At 46.7% G+C, this 16125-nt stretch overlaps 1 protein-coding gene across 1 annotated transcript; it reads right to left on the bottom strand.

Annotated features, from left to right (window-relative positions):
* Nucleotides 1–1466: 1466 nt before the first annotated feature.
* Nucleotides 1467–15109, bottom strand: Cavin2 (caveolae associated protein 2). Its single transcript, XM_048456055.3, has 2 exons — nt 14279–15109; nt 1467–3804 (listed from the first exon to the last, which is right to left on the bottom strand). The coding sequence occupies exons 1-2, from the start codon at nt 14759–14761 to the stop codon at nt 3064–3066; spliced, it is 1224 nt and encodes a 407-aa protein (XP_048312012.2). The 5' UTR covers nt 14762–15109; the 3' UTR covers nt 1467–3063.
* Between the last annotated feature and the right edge of the window lie 1016 nt (nt 15110–16125).

Consider the following 16125-nt stretch of genomic DNA (forward strand, 5'->3'; position numbering starts at 1 on the left):
TGTTAATAATGATGGCTGCCCGCACCTCCATTCTTCACACTCCCAATCTCCAATATAGAATCACTTAGATCTGGGCTGGAGGGCAGTAAACAAACTTTCGAGCAGGAATTAACTGGGCTCAGGCATTAGTGTCTTAATGCAGAAAACGACTTTCATGATAACCTTTACTTAACACCGGAGGCTTGGCTGAGCAGCAGCTCTCGTTTGCTCCTAGTGGACAGAACCATACAAACCCCAAACCTCGCGGTGGATGGGCGGAGCTAGAGCGGAGGCTCTCAGTGGAAAGCTAGGGCCGAGAAAGCATGCATTTGTGCAGGACTAATTCTTAGCCTCACTCTGGTTTTCCTTTCTCATATTCTAAAAACTGGATGCCTAAGTTAGAGGGAAAGATGCCCAATGAACGACCTATAAGTTTAAAAGAAATGAATCCTGTAGAAAACTCACATTTTGTTGCTCGTTTTTTTTTTTTGTTTTGTTTTCTTGGTTTTTCTGTTTGTTTGTGTGTGTGTGTGTGTGTGTGTGTGTGTGTGTGTGTGTGTGTGATTTTTGTGATGCACCTATGAGAAGAATCTTACAGCTGAATTCCACTCCTAAATACAGCTCCCAGTCCTTATTAATGTGAAGCTGGTATTTGGGGAACACTAACCGAGTTCTTGAGCTCCGGGCACATGAAGTTAGGGGTGGTTTATGGGATGGATGGGAAGAAGACATATCTAATTTGGGGACTTCCCAGCCTCACCAGTATGCAAATAATTCAACCATAATACAAAACCAATAGGTCCCATCACCACAAATGCTGCTTGCTCTCATCCCTATGGTATGCATTTCCCAACAATTATCTGGCCTAATTCTCTGTTTTATTGCTTGGGGTTTTAAAGCTTCGACTGTGGAACATTGAATAAATGTGATTGCCAGTGAAACTTAGGATGTTTGCATGCAGTTTCAATTGACAAGCATCTCGTGCATAGGAATAAATAAAGTATGCTTGCAACGGGAGATAGACATGTGTCGTGGACCCGTGGATTCCCCCAGCTCATCAGGCACATTAAGTGACAGTCACTCTACAGAAGGTGGAACAAGCCTGCTTCGCATGCTGGGTAAAAGAGTCTATACAGTCCCTCGCCCCGCGGAAGACAAACGTGTATCTGGATGCACAGCTCGACAGGTTCCGCAGCGGAGGGCTGCCTGGTGCAATCCTACCGGGTGCAGATGGAACTAGCAAATTCGCCAAGCTGCTGCAATCAGTTCACCTGCTATAGAGCTGGCAGGGTGGTGTCAAGAAAGTTCAACTTGAAGAACCAGTGCTGAATTTCTAAATGTGATGGGGCGGGGGGCGGGGGGTGGGAGAAAGCAGAGTTAATAGGGGAACCAAGACAGAAACAATCACCATCTCCATGACATCCGGCAAGCATTTTGAAATCAGCTCCTTCTGCCTGTAAGGCTGTTTTTGTCAAACACACCGACACTTCTTATTTATACACTTCTTATTTTTGGTTTATTGGATCTTATTTCACACAGGCATTGTTAGTTCAACAAGTCAGTATTTGGGGTTTACATCCACTGCAGCATAGGAGCAGAGCCGGGGAAGTTACCCATCAACCCACAGTTTCTGTCTTGTCCCTTGCAATCAGAGGCACCTGTGACTGCTGCTTGGAGCCACCTCCTCCTGCCAGGGCACTGGGGTCATCTCCACCTGTCAGTCAGTCAGGTCAGCTGCACTGCACATCCAGAGCCGAGAATTCAAGCCCCGGGCCTCCTATCTTTACAGTGTAACTTAGCAAAATGTTGGCATCTTGTGATGAAAAACAGTGAAAGCAACTTTTTAGTATGTTAGGCAGAATGAACGAACACATGACATAAAATACTAGCCTGCTTTTACAAGCCAAAACACATTAGTATCCTGCAAAATTAATGTATAAATAAAGTATTACCTGGAATGACATTACCAGTATGTATATAAAAAGGAAAACCGGAATTTTCTCTTCCGACCCATGCAGGTTTGAATACCTTATCAACCTATATCGTATTTGGAGTGGAACGGTCACTTCAGAATGGAAAAATATTAAAGAAATTATGTGACTGGCCAAACAGTGCATGCTACTTATTTCAGACTTGTGTTATTTCGAAGAGACAACATCTTTTTTAACGTCTTCACAGAGGATGTGTGCTGCCATTCACTTAGCAAGAAGAACCACGACTTTTATACCAGAATATATGATTATAGTACATAATACGAGACTATGAAAGCACTGGGAAGCTAAGACACATCCTTGCAGGACAGATGAACCTCTTTAGTATTGTTATTAAAGAGTAAAATGGATTTAAAATGTCAATACTTCATTTTTAAGTACATCCTTTTTTCTCTGCAGCATCCTTCTTTTTGGTCTCCTTTGTATTCCGTTTTTTGTGTTCCAATGGCGCCACCCTAGGTTCTTAGCTTACTAGTCCCCTTGCCTTTACCTGACCATCACAACTGTTCAATCCCTGTTCAATCCCTCCACGTGTAATGAATGAACAAGGTTCCTATAGGAGAATAATCAGCTGAGCATGACGCACTATCTTTTGTAAATATTTTTCCCCTAAAATACAGAGTTGTATTTTCAGTTTACAGACTTCTGTGTATTCTAGGTCACATACTTGAAGACTAATCATTCATAGACCATGGTGAGAAATCACTATGTTACGGCTACACAATTCAGCAAGCTGATAGAATGACAAGGAAAAAAAAAATCACATTTCATGACTACTGTCTTAAATCTACTTTAGTTTTCCTGACTAAGCCAAATTGATTGGTGGTTTTTAACTGCCCCATCCCTTTCTTATTCCAAACTTGGAGAAATCCTACAGCAACAGACCTTAGGAGCAAATGAAAAGTGGAACCCCTGGCGATGTGCTTCCTTGATTTCGTGTGTATCTGAGGGCATGACCAGTGATTATGGCCTGGACAGTCACAGCTGGGAGCAGGAAGAGATGGAGAGGTGCAGAGGTGGCTTTTGGGATGAGGATGCCCCTGAGCCAGTGCTGGGCTCTGCACCTGGCCCGGTGTGCTGGCTGTAGGTGCACTCAGGCTGTCTGGTCCACCTGCAGCACGGCCGGCTGGACCTGTTTCTCACCGGATCCCTCCATCTCTTCGGAGTTGAGCACATAACCGCTCTCATCGTACACCTGCTGCGCCTGCGGCAGGTCCGCCGACTCCTCCTCTTCATCCTCCACAATGGTCAGGTCAGCATTGCTGCCCACGCCGGAGCTGTTCCCCTTCAAGGCCGGCTTCTCACCATCTTCCGCGCTGCCGCTGGCGAGGGATGCTTCGGAAACACCCTCTGTGAAGGAGCTCTGGTCTTCCAACTTGGTCTCATTTTCTGCTGAGCTTTCTCCCTCTCGGACTTTCTTCCTACCGAAGGACAGGGGAGAAACCTTGAAAGGGGAGCTTATCCCCGAAGAGGCTTTCTGGTGGGTGGATGCGAGCGATTTCTTAATCTTTTCCCGCCTCTCAACAGATACGATCTTTGTGCCCAGCTTGTTCATCTTTTTCTCGATGTTCTGGCGAGAAAAGGCTTTCTTGAGGCTATCCACTTTCCTCAGGCTGGATCTCTTTATTTTCTCCGCCCTGCTTTCTTCCAGCTTCTCGTCGGCGCTGTCTTCCAGGGCTTCCTCATCACAGGGCAATTCATCATCGGAGGAGAGCTCCACGTTGTGCAGCGCCTCCTCCAAGGACTTATTCTCCTCAGCCAGCTCCTCCTTGCCTTCTGCAGGAGCGGGAACCGGCTCCTTCACAAACACACTGGCAGGGATCTCACTTTCTTCCTGAAAAGAAGGGCAGTGTGGGTTTAGGATAATGGTACCTTTTACAAATAGCCCTGAACGACTGTAATTTGGGTGTAATGCTGGGCCACGGGAATGATAGAAACAAAGTGTGGCTTCGTTTTCTAGAAGAGGAAGCATTCTTTCGCATGCGGGTGCAGTCATTCCCCTCGGGCTGGATAAGGCAAGGCTTGCCCGTGGGAATACCACGAGCGGAGCTGGCAAAGGCTCTATCAGTGACAGGCAGAGGGAAGTGGCCTGACTCACATAGGCCAGGAAGCTGCCTAGATAAAGAGACTAATGTAAGTGGCAGCCCTGGGAACCCAGAGGCCTTCTCTCCTCCCTTCAGTCTGGCCAGGGGCACAGCTTCTGCCACAATTCCAGTACAAACATGCCCAGAGTTCACGGTGGAAAATGCAGACGGAGCCAGAGAGGAGTTAAGATGTCCTTAAATGAGGAATAGCATAGACGCCTTGGCCAGGTCCCTCCTCCTCCCTCCTCCACTGGGCATTAGAAGAGATGGTTGGACAGACCAACAGCAACACACACACACACACACACACACGCACATATATGCACATGCACATATATACACCCATTCATGCACACACTGACACACACACATGTACCCATGTACCCACAAACATACATACATGCATCCCATCCCCACACATGCACATATATGCACACGCACATAATACGCATTCATGCACACATTCACACACATGTGTACACACATGTACACACACATACATATGCACACATACTTATGCACACACACATTATTGAGTGATGTAAGTGAGGATTCGCCTTCCCAGCTCCTGCTTGTAAAGCCATGTGGATCAGGATGTGTCCTGTGGGAATCAGGAAGGGACCAGAGGAGGCAAACGTAGGACCAGATAGGGTGTCAAGCCTCTAGTGTGCAGCGTGATCTTCTTTGGGCAATAAAGCTCTGGGCTCACCTCCAGCTAAGAGTGAGGAGAGAAGTTGGGGAGCCAGCCCTCTTCAGGCATCCCAGCATACCCTGCCTCCAGCCCCTCACAGAGGCAACCGTGGCCTCCCATAGAGTCTCAGGGATTGGCAGAGCCAGAAAATCTGCACCATGCAAAGTTGCTCCCTGAGAGATCAGAATACAGACAGATTCAGGCCACACAGCATAAGAGCAACTTTGAGTTTTAAGTTTTCTTTTTTTTTCACTGTTACACAAGAAACCATTATCATGGTACCCTTGTGTTTTCGTAGAAAATAATAGCACAAGGCAGAGAATTATGGCAGGAGGCCTGAGTGTGTCTTCGCTGAACTGTTAAATGGCCGTGGAGCGTCAGCAAACAGCTTAATCTCCTTGGGTTCCTGCTCCTTCCAGATAGGAACCAGAGGATTTGACCTAGATTAGCAGCTTTCAAAATGCACTCCCAGGGCCACTGGGGGTTCTGCGGGAACGTAAGCAGGGCATGCATCCAGACTCCTTTCCACCTATGCTGCGCCCAGAGCCTCCAGGTGACCTGATTGCATCTCAGCCGGCCCGGCAAACTCAGAAGTAGGGAAACAAGCTGCCGTCTATGGACATGAAGGTCTGTTTTCCCCGTGGATGACCTTACAGGGTGCTGGCTGGTGTTTGGAAGGCTGCTGCCTGAGAGAAAACCCACCAGCGATCTTACACAGCACCACACCCTGCATCCTGCATTACCAATCTGCCAGACATGGCGTGGCCGTGGGCACAGTGGTGGCATTGTTGTCATGGGTGACTAATTGCTTTCTGATTGGGTTTGAGGCCTGCTTCACAGGTAATAATGGTACAGCTGTCGTGGATGACTAACTACTTTCTGATTGGGTTTGAGGCCTGCTTCATAGGAAGGGATTTTAGTTCTGATACTGTAACCCTGGTTGAAGCACATGGCTGGGGAGAGCACTGTCCTTAGGATACATTCTGCTATTATTATTTTGACAAATGGTCATGATGTTAAAGTAGCTTTTCAGTACCAATGCTTGTCTCATAGACCAGGCCCGTTCTGGTCCTTGATCAGAGAAGTTTTTCTTTGCAGTGAGTGCACAATTGGTCATGGTGTGAGAGCAAGAGAGAGACCGCTCAGCCCTCAGTGGGTCACTGTATCAATCCCCTCCCCTCACGAAGGCTGAGGGAAGGAGATAGAAAGAATTTAAGTACTGGGGGGGATAGGGAGAAGTTCTCTGAAAGTCTATCTTCTGTACGTGACATAAGAATCACACCCATGAACTCATAGAACTTGCGGCTACCGGTACAAGACATGCAGAAGATGGTGCACACGATGACCCAGGCCTCACCCCTTAACTGAGGAGCTATTGGCAGTGGCTAGTTCCCAGGGGTCCTCTCCGAGGTGGACTTTTGAAGCGAACAGCCTGTCACGCTTCAAGCTGAGCTGCCTCGTGCTTTCTGGAAAGGTTTTTAATCTTTTCTTCTGCACAGTGTCTCTCTATGTAAAGTTTAAAAACTACTCACTAGGGGAGCATGTCGGGAGAGACGGTTTTCTGAGACGGTCGTGAAGGTGGCTGAGGTGTAGATTGCTCTACGTGGGGCAGGCTGTAAGAGAACCAACCCGCTCAGCTCTGCGTCTCGAAGGAGGTTGGCTGAATGCTGGTGGCACTGGGCACACTAGAGAGGCCAAGGCCTGAGGGGCACTGTGCTCTCCCTCTGAACGAAGGGTTCTGTTTCCAGTGGAGGGATGAGCGGATACAGAACGGGGGTAGACAGAAGCAGTCAGGGCTCTGTTGTCTTGTCTGGAAGCAACGTGTCTCCCGGGCTTTGATTAAGAGGGCTGAGCGGGGTTGGCAGTTGTTGCTTGCAGGGAAGGATAAAGCCAAGCGCTCAGTGAAATGCTATTAAAAGTCCTAAGTGGGGAAAGGCATTCAGGCAGAAAACTGTGGAAACTAAGCCTCAAGGTACATTGTCTATACCATAAGCTCTCGGGGCCATCAAAAGTTTCAGACCAGACAACTTTTCTGTTCTTCCATTTTAACAAAAGGGCAGAATGAAAGTGAATCTCAGTTTTTCTTAAGTGTAAAATTTTATCTTTGCCAAAGCAGAGTCTGGTAGCTCTTTTGTCCCTTGTCTTATTGAGGATAGCTCTGAGGAGAGCGTATCAGAAAGTGAATTGTAATATCTGTGTTAGATCTTCTGATGTAGGGCTGGGGAGGGGTGTCGAGGAAGGCGGGAACCCAGGTGAACTCTTTGGTGAAGTGTGAAAATAATTTACAGGTGAGCTCTCGGATGTCAATTATGGGATTAACTCAGCAGGAGCAGAGGTAATCCAGAATGAGCTGGATGTGTCTTTATATAGCTGGCAGCTACTGAGCAAGGTCTCCTTGCATCTCTGCTGCCCCCCGAGTTACCCAGGCAATATTTTGTGCTCTGTCTACCGGCCGGTGTGCGCATTTTGTGACTTCTTTCGACATCATCTTTGAAGGCAACCCTTTTCCTTTTACGCGGAAATTTGCAAGTTCCTAAGCGCAGAGATCTCTTTCTTTTTCCAAAAAACGTTTGTTTAGAATCCAGAAAAATACCAGTTCCCTTTCTGCGAAGTCACTGCCCTACACAAAGCATACAGAGTATGGTGTTCCGCTCTTCGAGCAGTGGGAATTCAGTGTGGATAGGATCCATGAAGCTGTTCTAACATGGGTGTGTATGGTCTAGTATGCAGCCCTCTTACACACCTCACGGAAACACATTCTGCGTCACATGCCAACCAGGGAGGTGACACTTCTGTGCTCATGTGACATGCTTTCTCTTACACATTCCCAGACTTACAGCTATTTTCAGAGTGGGGCTTGAATGTATAGCTTGAATGTATAGCTTACATCTTTGAATGTATAGCCTAATTCCTTACTGAAGCTAGCTCCTGACTTGTCTACCTGGGATTTGTGACTCCCAATGGCACAGGAATCCCTGTGGATTATTTCCTGGGACAGGTCTACCTAGGAGAAGCCCCTGGGAGCGGGTGATTATTTGTCCTTCATTTTCAAAAAGATCCTCAGCCTCCACTGATGCAGGTGTCCCGGGTTCTGACCTTTAACAAGGACCCTTAGGAGCTTTTCCAAGGAAGGGAATACTAAGTAGTAAACTTCAAACGTATATGACGGATACGCTTGTGCCATATGGGAGAAAGGAATGAAACGAACTCTCCAGAAGTAGCATTTTTCCACGAGCCTCGCTTTGTTTGCTATTATATTGATTCTTGTGAGCCAGAAGCCCCAGTTGGGCGTGTAAATATCGATGCAGAGGAAACTGGCAGCCCGTTGGGCACTGCTTGGTTTGAAGTTGACAATACACATCGTCTCCACACATATACAGACACGCAAACTTAAAAACAAAAGATCCCGCGGCCAGCATTAGCCAAGGAAGTCAACTTGAAGTCATTTAAACCACCCAGAAAGGAGAGAGGGGCCAGCTCTCTCTCCTTTCTCCCCCTTCTCATTCCTGTTGTTAGATAAAAATAACAGGGGCAGGGTGGGATTCTGTCAGGGTCTGAAGAGCATAAATTTGTGTCCATGGAATATCTTATCCAATCATCTCTAAACACTAGCTTTTAAAATGAAGCTATGTCACTTGGCATTCTGATTTATAGGTCTCCTTTACACATTGAGGTTTCCTCCAGTCTGTGTTTCTGAGGTATAGATCGCCAAGTGGATAAAGCCATTGATTAGGGCTGTACCCCCGGGGTGGCTGTCAGTGGAATCAGCAAGTCATAAGAGTCAAATGCATTAGTTATAATCCCCAGGTAGCCTTTCACATTCTGGAGGATTTAAAAGTCTCGCTGTTTTTAGTGTTATCAAGGGTTCAATTTTTTTTTTTTAAAGATCACATTGGTTAGGTGTTCTTTGTTACACATGAAAAATACAAAACAAAGCACAACCACACTAAATGATTAAAAGGCTCATAAACATGAACTTGTTTATGTGATAAAAATTACCACTGTGAGATTATAGTTTTATATTTACCTGCTCTACAATCCTATAATTTCTTTTATCAATGAAATGAGACCTTGACAGTAATTTTTTTCTTTCATAGAATATAGTGTTAAACTAAGTGATTATTAAGGGGTTTTCAGAGCAAACATATTTGATTATGTGGTTTTAACCTACACGCCACAAAAAGAAGTGACCATTCACGGGAACAATACCATTGTGCACCCATTCACACTCAATGTGTGTAGTCCCACACAGGAGTAACAATTATAGGACCTGAATTGGATTGAAGAGCATTTCAAAAGTCTAGACGGGGCTGCGTTTGACACAGAGTGTAACACACACACACACACACACACACACACATTTATGTGTTTGTGAATGTATGTATCTATGCATGTGTCAATCTATGTAACCTAATTATCATCTATCTATCTATCTATCTATCTATCTATCTATCTATCTATCATCTATCTACCTACTTACCTATCTATCTGAATGCAATATGCAATGCCCCCCCCCAAATACTAACTACAGTCAGTTATTTATGTTATTTACTTCTAGTGCCTGAGGCAATGTTGACATTTACTAAATGTAAATGATAACACTAAGAAATAATAATTTTTAATCTCATACACGGAAGGGCACTGGATAAGCAACATGACAAAGCCAATATTCTGTAAGGGGATTGGCCCGTGCGCACGCATGGAGAGTTTTCACATAAAGACATCTTTGCTTGCACACATCTGCATTTCCTTCCAGTCCGTACCAACCGAGCAGCTTTCAGTGCAATGCTCTTGGGTTAAAGTCCTCTTTTAAACCAATGGAGTTAAAAATCACACGGAGGTTGTACTATTCGCATACTTCCAAAATTCTGATATCATTGAAGGAACCCAAATGATGAATGGTTAAAGCGCATTTACAGACTCAATTTTTCAGAAATATATCCGCTGTAAATACGTAACCTCTCTCTTCTTTTTTATATCGCTTTACAACTCCACGTGGATGAAAGTGCAAGCTGTCCACGCACACCTGCATTTGTTCCCTGGTTTTGAAATTATTCCCAGACCGCTTTTTCAAATAATCATCACTAGCACCACCTTCTGAGGATGTCAGTGGCACCTCCTCTTCAGGGCCAGTTACTGGGCAGGGCCTGAAGCCTCCTCAGCCAGCAGAGAACACTTCTGCTCAGCTCTCCACACAGCTTCTACTGTGAGGAAAAGATAGGCAGGCTTCCCAGAAAAATGGTAAACTTGTTATTTCCTTGGCATTTAATATTCTGATCATCAATGCTCTAAATTTTATTTGATTTATTGCTCTTTTATGTCTCATTATTTTGAACTCAAATATTATATTAAACTTTCGCAGAGAAAATTGAAGAGAAGAAACTTTCTTCTTTTAACTGGAATTTCCAAATGTATCTTGGTGGTCAAAGGGGCAATGGTTGTTTCTCCAGTTGTCGTATTCTGATGGCTGCAATTGGAAGTATTCATTGAGGAACTGGATGCCCACGAGCTACAATGCTGTTGTGGAACACAGTGCAAACTTCAACAAATAAATGGCGTGTTTTAAGTAGATTCAAAACAAAGATAGGAATTAAAAGTTCAAATTATAAGTGTCTTACAAATCATCTTACACACACTAACACACACACTCACATACACTCACATACTCTCATACATACACACTCTCAAACACAGATATACTCACATACAGATATACACACACCACACATATATACACCTAAACACATCTAAGTATACAAATACACACACCACACACACATACACACTCACACACTTACACACTCATACATACACACTCTCAAACACAGATATACTCACATATACTCACGTATACAGATATACACACCACACACACACACACTTACATGCTCTCAAACACAGATATATTCTCATATAACTTGCAAACACAGATACACATACACACAACTGAATATATACAAACGTATACACACACTCAGAAATAGATTTGGGACGTGAGAGCATTTCACAAACTGCAGACCTTCTCAGATCGACAAAGATCTATCTTGACAAACATGGATCTTCTCGATATTACAAATATGCCCAAGTCAAGGGATAGCTTTTCTTTTTAAGCATTTTTTCTATTCTCTCTCTCTCTCTCTCTCTCTCTCTCTCTCTCTCTCTCTCACCCTAAACCAGGAATGTAATTGCTTAGTAAGAAGACTAAGGAGAATTGCATCATAGGCTTCCAGAGCACTAAAAAATGACAGATTTTTTTTCAAGGCACAAGTGGTCCCAGTACCATGTTTGCTATCCGCATTCTCTGCAGGTCTGGGATGGTCCCCTTCCACCACCACGTTAGAAAGGTCTGTTTAGAATAGAAAACCCCTTTGTTTTCATGGGTTATGATATAATGCTGATTCTGAAATGATGGTGGGCATATACCGGGTGTCTGTATGTGTGTGTACTAGTAAATCTCAACTCAAAAGGGACCAGAAAAGCTATTTCTTTTTAAAAAATTATTTTAAAGACAATCTTATTTTACATACCAATCCCAGTTCCCTCTCCCTTGCATCCTCCAGTTCCTCACATGTCCTCCCCACTCCTCCCACCCCCATCCACTCCTCAGAGAGGGTGAGACCTCCCTTGGGGAGTCAACAAAGTCTGCCACATCACTAAGGCCCTCCAGCCCGTATCTAGGCTGAGCAAGGCATCCGTCCATAGGGAATGGGCTCCAAAGAGCCTGTTTACACACTAGCAATAAATACTGGTCCCACTGCCAGTGGTCCCACCAAATGCCCACGCCACACAACTGCCACCCATTGAGAAGGCCTAGTGGTCCTATGCAGGTTCAATCCAGAATCAGTGAGCTCCCGCTAGCTTGGCTCAGCTGTTTCTGCGGGTTTCTCCAGCACAGTCTGCAAGGCTATTTCAAAGTCCTCAGAAGGGTGGGGTCAGTTTTGGCCCAAGAGCTGTATCTCTAGTCTAGTAGAAGGGGAGCCTTCTGTCTCAGCCCTGCATTTCAGGCCCAGACAGTAATAGATTCTATGCAGCGAGCCTTAGCTCCATGCCAGTCCGCATGAGTCATCTTAAATATGTGATTCTCCCTTGTGGGAGAAGTATGAGCCAGGAAGCACTGGCGTTTGGAAGCCCATATTCCGGGACGGACTAAATGTGGCATCGAGTCGCACCTTTGCCACCAATGTGCTACATAACTGTAGACAAACTTGGCATCTTTATCTTTCACTTGGGGGATAGACCAGAGGTAGGGAGAACGGTGTTGAGTCATATATGCTGGGCTTATTAGGAGCTCAACTATTCCCTGCTCTTATTAATGTCCTCTGCGTTTACAAGGGGGGGAACAGAGGCCTACAGAGAACACGTGCATCCACCGTCAAGACAGTTGGCAAAGGATCAAAGCAGGAGGTGGGCCAGTGTCTGCGTGACACCTCATCTTCCCGCCCCCTCTCCTGGATTCCGCTTTAATAAAAATTACTGTTTCGCTCATTAGCATAATTGGTACCCTTACTCAAACCTCTACTTTCAGAAGGACTAAACACTCCAGACAACCACAGTTCCATTCAGTTCCTCAGATCGCCATCCTGCGCCTTCGGAGCTGGGATTCTAATTCCCGTTAGCTAGCGGAGACCCTCCTATGGGAAGAGAAAGCTCTAGCCATTGGCCTGAAGCTCCCTGCCTTCTAAACGGCTCTTTAGATGTGTGTGTGTGGGGGGGGGGGGAGGGGGGTGCTTGCTCATGGGCCCAGAACGGTCTGAATACTTTTCTTTGGATTCCCTTAGCTTCCCTTTTGGTCTTGCGTGCTTCCACTTTGATTCAGGTGCAATGCCACACCTGTTGGTCGAATGCAACACAACAGGTGACTTTGTCAGGGCCTCATCAAGAGCACCTGCCTTTAAGTCACCCACGGTCAGAACCACAGCTCTCTTGAACGCCTAGCCATTTCTTTCCCCGTGTCCCTCCTCCTCATGCTGGTAGAACATTCATTATCAAAATAGAAATAAATCCTTAAAATCCTTCTTTTCCTTTACTGGAGAAACCTTTTCCTCCCCTCTTTAATGGAAGGCAAGAGGTACCTATCCCCAGTTCATGCGGAAGGAAGGGAAGTTTCTTTTGACCGGCCTGCGTGTCTTCCGTTCGGTTAGGAAATCGCTACTTAATTTAGAAATGCCTTGAGAGCTAAGGTCTCTAGGCTAATAAAGGTAGACTCTCAGATGGTTGACCACATCTCTTTCCAGTTCAGCTGCTTCCTGAAAAGCTATGGCATCTGCATTAAAAGCCTCGAAGTTCCCCAAACGTGAAAGCCTGTGAGGTCCAGGAGCCTCAGCTGCCGGAACCTCCCAACGCTCAAGTACAATTTGGGGAGGCCGCAAGGACAGCAAGAAGAGACTTTCCTTTTATGGTGTCAGGCAAGCCCGGGGTTCTGACTTGGCAGAGAAGATTCATTAGGAAAAAAAGAAGGCTCCTCCGGTTTAGATCTCAGTTTCGACTGCCTCTGGGGAGATAAAGGCTCTCCCTGTATGCTTTCACAATCTGTTGGTTATGGCCTCTCCCCTCCATGGCTTTGAAAGTCTCTCCTTTCACATGGTCACAAGGAGCCAGCCCCGAGGCAGGATGGCTCTGCTTCCTGGGGTCGGGGTTGGCTCAGTGCCACCCACAGAAGGGCTTCCAGCCTTAGGCTGGGCAGCCTGTGGATTAACAGATGCCCACCACTTGGCCGAACAACAGCCCGTGCCATCTTCCTGTCCCCAAATAGCCTTTGCTACATTAATTGCATCACTGATGCATTAAAAAAAAAAGTTAAGTGGCCCTTTCATGCCAAGGCCGCCATTTGAAGGAGAAGATATTGAAGGCTGGCCTTTGTGACCACTGCCGATGATCCTTCTTTTATTTCACTATAGAGTTTCGTCCTTCAGAGCAACGTGGGCATATCTAGTGGGTTCGTAAAGAGTTGCCATTTGCTTCCCACTTTTAAGGCACCCTTTGCTAGAAGGAACTGGAGATTGTTTGGACAAAAGATGTCTTAAAGAACACGGCTCGTGTCAACCACCCATTCTGTTGGCTTCCAAAACACCAGGAGCCTTTGGAGCAAAGGCATGGTTTAAAGGTTTTGTGTGGGCAGTCTTGGTTCGAACCAAAGAAAACAAACCCTTCATGTAGTTAGCTCACTTCTACTAAGAGTTAATAAAAAGCCGCTGAATTCACGTGCCCTGTCCAGCTAACAGCTGCAGCCGCAGCCCCAACTTCCTAATGAAACGAGACAAATGAATTTGTCGGCAGTGGATGCCTGCACCTGCTCAGCTTCCCACCCGATACCAAGTGTGTCTAGGTGTTCCCTGACAAATGTTCCCAGTCCGCCAGGCCCACGGGGCGTTGCCTGAAGGACAGGGGGATTCCAACCCGTGTGGGCATGTTTTACAGTTGCCGGTAGCAGGCGGCTGGAGGCTAAGGTTTTGCGCGTGTGCTTGACTGGCCGGACAGATTGGATCTCAGGACTGAGATCACGCCTGTGGAGGGGGTGCCCCGGGGCCACTAACCTGGAAGATGAGCACTTTGAAGTGGTTGCGGCGGAGGAGCTGGGCGTGATTGTTCTCCAATCTCTTCACCTGCACGCACTGCCTCTCCAGGCGCTCCCGGACGGCGCGCGTGTGAGCGCTGACCTTGCGAGACTTCTCCAGCAGCTTGTTCACGGTGTTGCTGGTGGAGGCCTGGTACTTGGAGAGCTTGGTGAGGTCGTTCTGGATGCCCTTCACGGAGCCCTCCAGGTTGATCTGCCGCTGCTCCATGTTGTGCTGGTTCTCCCTCACGGTGTCCAGCATGTTGACTAGCTTGTCCAGGAGTGTGTGCACGGTCACCGCGTTCACCTGCGAGTTGTCCCGGATGGCCTCATCTGTGGAGCCCAGGTTCAGGCTGGGGCTCGGTGTGGAGGAAGGCATCGGGCTGGGGCTGGATGGCTTCTCCTGGCGGGCGTCCGCATTTGGGTGCTGGAACTTTTCTGCTTGTACAGCGTCCTCTCCCATGGCTGCACAGATGGGAGCCTACTTCCCCCGCTGCAAAGTTTCTCGCTCAGGCAAGAAGTGGGCTGTGGTGACTGCAGAGCGCAGGAGATCCGTTGGTCTGAACCGGACACTGTTCTCCAGGGCTAGCAGAGGTTCAAGCAGGGAATAACCGGCTAAGCTGATCAGGGGAACTGCATTCCAACTGCTCTTAAAGGCCCTACTCCACCCAGTGGGAGGCAAAGGTTACTGGACCCACTCCGGGTGCAGCGACAAGCAAACACTTCCTAACCACGTTCCCCACAAGCCAAAGCTCTTGACCGCGTTCGCTTTTCTTTCCTACACGCCTTCCCTTTTTAAAACAAATTCAATGCCATATTTCAATCATGAGTTCATTTAGAGGCGGGGAGAAGCATGTTAACTTGGCTGGCCTCCCCAGCCTTTCATTGGCTAAAGCTTGTAAACTTTCCTCTGGCTGCTGTGTTCCTGCGGGCTTTTTTTCCCCTCCCCTGGATACAAGTTATTGTAACCGAAAGTATTGTTTACTCTTGCGCCAGAGCTGACTGATAGGTTGCAGAACACGGAGTGCCCTTCTGGGAGGGGTAGGGCTGAAAGGGTCTGCGCAGCCAAGTTTACGGTGTTCCTTTCTTATTTGCAAAGGAATGGAAATTACACTGATAACTGACGAGAAAAACAGCCCTGGTGCGTCCTTCTCTTGCAAGTGAGGAAGCAATCCAGCCTGAAAGGGCTTAGACTGCAGGGATGTTAAGTCAAGCGGCCCTGCACGCTGTGGGACTCGTACAGAAGAGGTGACAATATTTTGAATGAATGCTTTTTTAGAATCAGGGAACATTTTTTAAATTTTCTTTTTCACTTTTTAAAAGATGAAAAGAGGAACCCCTCTCCCCAGAATTTTAAAGAATTCTGAATTCTTTAAAAGGAGAAAGTGTGTTTTTGTCTCCTCTCCTTCTGAATTTATGCCAAGAGTTTCTCTAGTCCCAGCCGCGCGCGCAAGGCATTTACTGATGCAGCCCAGCAGTGTGACTGCGGGCCAGGCTGAACTGGAGCGGTTCTAACGCTTGACGTTTCCAGATTCCTGCTCAGTGAAGGGGCACACCTGTTCTCACACGTGGCCCTCCTTAGCCGGGCCTTTGGGATGTGGGGGCTTCTCGCCTAACATGACTTTACATGCTTGGATTGGTCTTAAATGTACCCAGACTGTGAAAGTGCTTTTGGCAGGAAGTCGGTAACAGACCTGCTCTGAAGGATTTCAAGAACAAATGTCAGCCCACACTGGGTCAGGTACTGATCACGGGACAGCACCTTTCGCGATGGCAATAGCTCTATGTAAACCAATGAAACAGTAGCTCTTTTATTAAAAATTGTTT

The sequence above is a fragment of the Myodes glareolus genome, chromosome 27 (assembly GCF_982192425.1).
Source record: "Myodes glareolus chromosome 27, mMyoGla1.1, whole genome shotgun sequence".
NCBI lineage: Eukaryota > Metazoa > Chordata > Mammalia > Rodentia > Cricetidae > Myodes > Myodes glareolus.